An 8987-nucleotide genomic window follows, 5' to 3' on the forward strand; every position below is an offset into this window, starting at 1 on the left:
GATCGACCATCCCATTCGGACAGAGGTTCAGGTTTGGAATATGCTCGAATATGACCGGGTACAACTGAGCCAAAGACCGGGCTGAACGCACAAGGTTGGACTAGTTGGGCTGTCCAGGCGCATGGCCTGTTCGGCCGGGCTTGATTGGGCACAGGGCCGGGCTGCACGGGCGTCGTGTCGGGCACACGTTTGGGCTACACTGGCGCTGTGCCGGCACATGTGCCGAACGCAGGAATTGGCACATAGCCGGGCGCAGGGCCTGACTCGTGGCCAATCCTGATCGGCATTGGATGGTATTGGTTGAGTACAAGGCCTAGTTCATGGCCTGTATTGATTGATCACAAGTACTAGGCACATGGCAAGGCACAAAGCCAAGCACGTGGCCGAGTCTGACTAGGCAAAGGATCGAGTACTAGCCGGAACTGACGGGCATAAGAGCTGGCACAAGTGTTAGGCACAATGGCTGGCACATGGTTGGGCATGGGGCCGGATTGACGGGCACATGACCAGTCCATGGTCAGGCACAGGGCCTGGCTTGCACAGTTGGCACAAAGCCTAGTCCGCGGCCAAGCGGCAAGGCTCCTGGTCTGGTCCATGGCCCGTCCATGGCCTTCCCGTCTCAACGCAATGATCCATGGCCGATTTACAACTGGTCCATGTTCAAACATCAATGATCCATGGTCAATCCTCGGTTGTCATGTAGTCGTATGGAATCGATCACATCGGAATCGGTCCATGGTTGCCCGTGACCGGTGCATGGCCGTGCGGAATCAACCGTCACCGACGCATGCCCATGCGACATCGATCCATGACCGTCTGTGATCATTCCACTGCTGATCCTTGTGGTCGAGCGGTCGATCCATGGTCGTATCACTCTAATCGACTTTCATGATTGGGAAGTCGATTCACTACCGATTCCATGGCTGATCCATGGACGATCTTTTGATCCAATCATGACTGATCCCTTAGTTACCTATTTTGACCAAACCGATTGGTCCATGGCCGCCCCTCGGATCAGTCCACATACCGTTTTCGCTGGTCATTTCCCTTGGTCGATCCAGGGTCCGAATCGTGGATGTCACAAATGTGGTCCATGAATTTTTAATTTATTCAATATAATCCCTGAACTTTAATCCAAAGTGCAATGTGGTCCCTAAACTTTTAATTTGTTCAATATCATCCCTGAACTTTTGGTACATGTTCAATTTAGTCCTTGAACTATATGAAAATGATCAAGTATTGCTTCCATTAATTCAAGTTCAGGCATTACATTGAACATTTTCATATAATTCATGGACTACATTGAACATGTATCAAAAGTCTAGGGATTACATTGACCAAATTAAAAGTTCAGGGACCACATTGAACATTAGACTAAATTTCATGCACTACATTAAATAAATTAAAAGTTTAGGGATTAAATTGCACATTGAACCAAAGTTCATGAATTGTTTGTGTCATTGTTCCACAGGCTTATATGTTGAGAAATAGGGCATTTTTATTAAGTTCCTGAATGTGAGATGATCATGTCTAGGAAGAAATGAAGCAGCGGTTGCTTTTGGGAAAAGTAAACTTTTCTGAACTGCCATGACAAAGGTGCTCACAAAAGCACATAACCTAAGAGAAGCTGATTTATGTAAGGGCATATCGCATTCACCAAGAATTCATCTCTTCGAAAGTTGATAATAAAAAGAAGTACCATATTGTAAATGCAACAGTTCACATATATCTAATAAATAATGTATAGTTCCATCGTCCAAATCCACTGCTTCCCTAAAAATAATCCTCTCGCGGCAGAGCTACAAAGAAAAGAATATGAAAAGCAAATGAAAAGTCCCATGTTTGGAAAGCAAAAAAGAAAAACTGGGAATACTAAAGCAAAATCGAGAGTTTGCTGATATTGCAACTGTCAAGCTTCAAGCACTCATTTCTCTCTCAACTTCTTGCTTATGGCGAAGATTGCTCCTGCCACTGCAACCACCGCTGCGGAAATTAAGATGGCCGATTTGAGCGATTGCATGGCGTCCTTCTCTCTTTCTTTTTGCTGTTGAGCTGCTTCAGCTTGTTCCTTGAGTGACAAAAAAAGACCAGTCAACAAGATGGGACAGATTAAATAGCAAAAGTCAAATTTTTTTTTCTAAGATATAGTGATGATGGCGTATCTGTCTTGTTGAATTTGGAGGTTAACACACGAATATTGGACGATTAAAAGATGAATTCACAAAGATCTTGTTGCGGAATAGCATGAGGTTGGAATTCAACGAATTCGTGCCAGAAAATTCCTATAACACTTAAGCGGTATAATTGGAATTAATTACCTTAACCTCCAAGGAAGCAGCCACGGCAGACGATACAGGGTCAACTTCAACTTTTGTGTTCAGACCGGGATTCAGTTCATTCTCGATGTCCACAGCCGGGAATGTCTGATCGGAGGTTTCTGATATGCCGTTCGCAGCTTCGGGGCTAGCCATTTTCAGTTTTCTCAGCTGATATGTGTTGCCTTCTTCAGGTGGTGCGAGTTTCTTCTTCTTTCTTGTTTTTTTTTCCTTGTCTGCAAATGGTAGAGTGAGCAATAAGAAAAAGTATTTGGTAGTTGGTCAAATTGATACGTGTTCTTTGTCCCCTGACTTGGTGGCTTTGGCATGGATTTCTCTAAAACAACTTGCCTATTCTCGGTACAAAACTGCCCGTGAAAACTGCAGGAACCAGGAAGAGCCACTCACGCTTCTGTACCGTTTGTGTGCTTGACCTGATTTTATTGCATTCCTAGCAGCTCGAACTAACAATTATTAGGGCCTTGTCTCTCTCACACGTTGCCTATGTCTTCGGTCAGAAAATTATGTTGTTATCCAGGTATTAGAAATTGTCAAAATCACAAAGCTAAAAAATAAAAATAAATATTAGCTCCCTCCAGAGTCCGGACGCGGCAAGGTAATCTTCTGGTAGTGGATCCAGAAATTTGGTAAGTATTTTAGGATGCATTTAGGAACACATTTGCAAAGCCCTTTGGACCTCTAAAGGTCCTTAGACAATACAAATATGCTTGGCAAATATTTTTTGAATCTCATTAGGAAAATGCTGAAATTTTCGAGTATCCTCTGATCACAAACGTTTTAGGGCTAATGTGGGCCTAGAATTGTCATCAACGACGAGACAGGACGTAGAGTTAATTTGCCGTAAGAAAAGTAGTCGGGAAATGATTAGAGTGCATCAATTACAAAAACAAAAAGAGAACGAAAGACATCTAATTTCAGCATATTTAATTACAATGGTCCGATTACAAACACATCAAAATTTGCTTTAGCATTTTAGCAGAATTATGTCATCATTGTCACTGCGATGATAACCAATCCGACGTGGACTGGCTTAGAAGCACGCTAATGCTTTCACTGTATAACTTTGGACTTAACGTACCCCCTAAGTATGTATAGATCACAAACTAGAATGCTTGCCATTGGACAGCAAAAGTATACAAAACATTAAAAGAAGGAGTCGATGTTATCAAACAGTCCTCTTTCATGCCTTATTATAGGTTTTGCAGTATTAAGTAGGAATTGCAACAAAAAGCATCTTAAATCATGTCCATGAACAGAGAGAGAACTTTCGAGCCCAAATAAAGAGATAAGTGTATTGGAAGTCCTAAAACTTATTGCGAAAGTACAATTGACTTCTAAAACTTTCAAAAAATGCAATCAAGTTCTAAAATTTGTGAAGTTGGTGTATTTAAGTCTTTCCATTAATTCCATCCAACTCAACAGACGAAAAATGCTAACAAGTTTTAGGAATTGATTGAACAAATTTAATAATTTTTAGAGTTGATTGAACCAATTTAATAAGTTTTAAGACTTGATTGCACTTTTTGAAAGTTTTAGGATTGAATTATACTTTTGTGACGATTTTAGGATTTACTTGCACTTTTTGAAAGTTTTAGAACTCAATTACACTATCGTCGTAAGTTTTAGGACTTATAGTGTATATATATAAAAATAAAAAATAGAGACACAGAATTGACTTGGGTGTTATGACCACGCTCCATGAGTTAAATATTATACGAACAAAAATGACCGACACCGTTTGTGAGGGGAGGGGAGGAGGTAAAGACGGTATTACTTGCTTTTTTTTTTCTTTTACTACTTGGCGACTTCTCCTGTGGGAAAATCAAACCAACTTAGGCTCCGTTTGTTTTGCGATTTTTTTTTTCTGGAAAAACATTTTCATCATTTTCTGGCATTTTGTTCGCTTAGGAAAATGAGTTAACAGAAAATATTTTCCTAGTCAACGGAAAACCTATGCTTCAATTCAGAAAATGATTTAAAAAAAAATCAGAAATTATTTTCCAAAATATGACTAGTGTCGCAACCTTTCCAAAGATGAACCACCTAGGGATTGGGTAATGGATTACTAAACTTACACCTAGCTCGGGCTCTCCCAAACCCTTACTAATTCACAACTTTAGTTTAAGTTCTTAACATGCAAATCAATATCATTTCGGAGCCACCACTAATCTATTTTTGGTGGGTCGATTAGAAACTCAAGTAAAGTGCAAGAGCATACTTTACTTCTACGAACTAGAGATTTATGGATTCGGGGATTTGATTATGCTAGATTATTCTTACGCCCTTTTGGTACCTTTTGCTCTTTTATTTCCAAAAATATTTTCCAAGCAATCTTGATTATTTTTTAACCTAAACCACATGCAATGGGTGGTCATTTAGGTGTGCAACCATTGAAAATAGTACTCAATAATTAAAATGGTAAATAAATTGCTAGAATGGGGAAATAATTTACTTACCTCGAAAGCAACGTACAACAATGTTAATCGGATATGCATATTTGACCTCAACATGATTTCTAATTAATTACGCAATTGGAATCAATTCTTTTGGTTTTTCTTTAATAATGAAAGCTAAATTATGATATTCTAACCTAGTGTGAACAGGCATGATGAACTACTCTAATGACATGTGACATGACCTAACTAACATGACATGCAATTCTAAATTAAATAATCCTAAACATGCAATTACTAAATGACATGTCATAGATAGTGACATGGTGATGACATCACATAGATGACATGGCAGGATGACGTGACACGACGACATGGCATTGATGAAATGGCACGAATGAATGGCATGACATATGACGTGAATTTATGACATCTAATCCTATATGACATGCACGTGATATTTTGCGATTTTTTTATATTGAAAATCGTAATTAAAAATTAATAAAAAATAAACTATCCTAAATGAGATTTTATGCAACTCCAACTAGGAAATAATTTAGATTAATCCTATTTTTATCATATAATCATCTGAACTACATAGATATTATCTTAGCGTGCAATCTGTCGCGACCTACCCATCCCGATCGGGGGGATCAAAAATTGATTGAATAGGTCAAGGAGGTATTTATCGATGGATGTAAACATTAATTGATTTGTTTGAAGGACAAACCAAATAGTTCATTAATCCATGGACCGAGGCACTCCCAAGTTTCGTATCTCATGCGACGAGAATTGTCTAAACTAAGCATTCAATTGAAGTCGCCACTAGCCATAATCATGGGTTGGCTAGGAAGCCTCATCATGACGTGGGAGTATCATCTCGATATGCGCGAAAATAAGAAATTTTAAAGATCGAGGACTTGATTACACTAGCGATCTAACTAGTGCCCTTTCAATACCTAAATTTGAACGTTCGTAAACTAATGTACCGGGCAGCCTATCGAAAAAGCTTAAGATTCCACCTAACCATGCTAAAAATGGAAAATAACAACTAATGTATTAAAGGTGCGCAACCAAATAATCGTAAAGAAAATAAACAACCAGCGACTTAGCATCGTCTCTAAAAAAGAGAAGGCAATCAAAAGCCCTAAAATAAAGCCCTAATGGCTTATTCAAATTTTTGAGAATTTTTTTTAAAGATTTTCTCAATTTTTATAAGTTTTAAACAAAGTCTAGAGTGACATTAAACACTAAGATCTAATGAAATTAACCTAAAAAACAAATTTTTGAACACTTCCTAATTTTCTGGCTTTTTTGGAATTTTTCTAATTTTTTTGAATTTTTTTTGAATTTTTGAATTTAATTTTTTTTATGTTTTTCAGAATTTTTAATATTTTTTGGATTTTTAAACATTTTCGAATTTTTTAATTTTTTATATATATATATTTTAATATTTTAATTATATAAATATAAGAATTCCGGACCGATTCCCTTGACCCGATCGGCCCAACTACCTGACCTGGCACTCTGACCCGTTTGGGACCCCCTTTTCCTAAATCTTTTCTAGTTTTTTTTATTCTCCTATTTTCCCCCATTTTTTTCTTTTTTTTTTGGTTTCTTTTTCTGTTTCTATTTTTTCTTTTTACTTTTTCTTCCCCCTATGTGCCTTTCTGGTCTTCTCTTTTAGGCGTCTTGTTCACTGAGAACTTCTGCTGGGACCTCACCGAGAGCCTCCTTCCATCACCAAAGTTTCACCTCCGGCCATCGACCACCACTGTCAGTCGTCGTCGACACCCACCGTCGACGACCACCCCTCATCAGTTGTCGCGCCACCGCCAATGGCCACTACCCCAACTAACACGAAGCGATTCCAGCGACACTATCGTCACCGAATGGACATACCAAATCAAACACCATTTCAACAAAACAAACAGCCAAAACAAACATATTCACGCTAAAGATAAGGAGGAACCCGCTGGCTAAGGCGGCCTCGAGCCGCAGGCTTCGTCAATGCGGGAAAATATCTCCGGCGGGGGATACGTACGCGAGGCCAACTCGGGCAATGCTCAAACAGTGGCGTAAAAACACAAGAAAAACACCAAGTTAGTCATGGAATGTCGATTCAAGCATGGACAACGCATGAAACGAAGATAACAAAGAACAGCTTTCGGTGATAAAGTCTAGGCCTCCATTTGGGCATTTTACCAAACATGTTGTAGGCGTGATTTAACATAAGCTTTCGGCTGAGATTCAAAGTGATATATGGCTCAAACGTGATGTGTGGAGCTTTACACAGCCATATTTTGCAACAAGAAGGTCTCGGTTTGCATAGAAACGACCAAAAAGCGCAAGATCAGATTTGGAGTCCTAGGCTGAAAGAGATTCATTAGAGCATTTTAACAAACAGGTGCGACGCGCCTAAGAATAGAGGTTTCTAAGCCGATTTCTGTGGGATTCAAAGGTTGTTTCCTGGTAAAAATTGCTCGAGAACACTTCTTGGAGATGAAAAAAAAACGTTTTCCTCCTTTTGTGGTGCCGGCGATCACCAAATAGACTCGGTGTGCTTGGCACCCGAGAGGCAGGGGAAGGAGATGGCCAAAATAGGGGAAGGCAAGGAAGACCCACCTGGTTCATGGCTGATTGGAGCGAGGCACGACGGCTAGGGGGTTCGGCGGCGGCTCGGGCAGCCCTCCAGCGAGCGGGTGAGACTCGGACCTCTATGATTCCCCTCAAACTCTCTCTCGGTCTCCTTGTTCTCTTCCCAAACTTTCTCTCTTTTTCAACTTCCTGTCCCGCGAGGAGCTCCGAGGACCAAAAATGAAAGAATGGCTAACTCTGGTATTCGCGTGCTCACAATGCACAGCGGAGAGGGGGAAGAGATTCGCCCGGCCACCTCTTTTCCGATTGAGAGGCCAGAACACTCCCCTCTCTAAAACCCCTCAATCCTCCATTTTTTCCTCCTTTTCTTCTTTGTTCCTTCTCCTTCCAGCCTCCTTTTCTCTCTCGCCCTTGGCCTCTTTATCCCTAAACGGTATCTCTCTTCTTTGGGAACACCGGCTGCACCTCTGCCATCTGCCCCTCGACGCCGCGCGACGCCTCCCTGCTGTTGCGCTCTGCTCTCTCCTGTACGAGCATTCCCCTTTGCTTCTTTGCAGAGAGACAGTAAAGGGGAAAGAAGCTAAACAGTGCGGGTCGGGCCAAAGGGGAAAGGGACTGTGCCGGCCCGCACGAGAAAGGAAAAAGAGAAATAAGACTGGGCCGGGCTGATCCGGTCCATTTGAACCGGATCGGACCGGCCCGGATTGTTTTTGATTTTTTTTAACAAGAAAAATATGTCTAATAGACCCCATTAATGCCAATGCACTTAATGTCTATATGACATGTAATTTAATGAAAATATTTTTGTTTAGCGGTTAAAAATTAACCCCTAATTTTATATATAATTAATCTAAAACGGATAGGCAAAAATTAGGTGTCAACACAGTCTAATCTAGAAAATAAAATCCATCTATCATGCAATGTTATTTAAAAATCTATCTAAGAAGAGATCTTTTTTTTTGTTTTTGTTTTTTTGGATAAGGAAAGCAATAAATGAGATAAGCACAAAATTAAAATAGATAAGCTCAAAAATAGCAACGGCATCCACTCAACTCGAATTCGGAAGCAAATAAAATCGATAACCTAATCTTAAGACTTAGAGATCAAATTATCTATTTTCCGCGCAATCCACAACCCTATCTCAAGCCTTAGAGATTGAATGATTGATTATATGCATGTTGCAAATTAGAAAATTCCTAATTGGAATATACTTAAAAATCATAAAATATGCAAGTTAGATCACGATATCAACATATTAGGCAATAATACATTCGAATCAAATCGGGAATGGATAATTAACCAAATTGACTTCCAAGTTCGAAATGACGGACAGCGGCTTGAAGCGATGATCGGTGGTATAGCAAGCTCTCGGTGAAAACCGGCGAAGTGGTGCTCGCGATGGTCTTGGACCGTCTAGGTAGGACACGGCTTGGAGGCTCGCCAGTGTTGGCTTAGAGCGTGGATTCACGGTTAGGCGTGGTAGAGCAGGGACAATGTCTAAGTATAGGTCGGGACAGCAACGTCGTAGAGCTTCTTGGTGATGGGTTGCTGCTGTTGTAAAATCCCCTATGTTGTTTTGACATGAAAAAGACAATCATATGCTACTAATGTGTGTATTGATTTAGTACCAGGTGATATATACACAAGCCGCTATATAGAT

The 8987-nt window shown here is 40.3% G+C and overlaps 1 protein-coding gene across 1 annotated transcript; it reads right to left on the minus strand.

Annotated features, from left to right (window-relative positions):
• Positions 1-1703: 1703 nt before the first annotated feature.
• On the minus strand, positions 1704-2591 carry LOC115687549 (uncharacterized). Its single transcript, XM_030613163.2, has 2 exons — positions 2319-2591; positions 1704-2068 (listed from the first exon to the last, which is right to left on the minus strand). The coding sequence occupies exons 1-2, from the start codon at positions 2469-2471 to the stop codon at positions 1925-1927; spliced, it is 297 nt and encodes a 98-aa protein (XP_030469023.1). The 5' UTR covers positions 2472-2591; the 3' UTR covers positions 1704-1924.
• Between the last annotated feature and the right edge of the window lie 6396 nt (positions 2592-8987).

The sequence above is a fragment of the Syzygium oleosum genome, unplaced genomic scaffold (assembly GCF_021117445.2).
Source record: "Syzygium oleosum isolate NSW1041296 unplaced genomic scaffold, Sole_v2.1 Sole_v2.25, whole genome shotgun sequence".
Taxonomy (NCBI): domain Eukaryota; kingdom Viridiplantae; phylum Streptophyta; class Magnoliopsida; order Myrtales; family Myrtaceae; genus Syzygium; species Syzygium oleosum.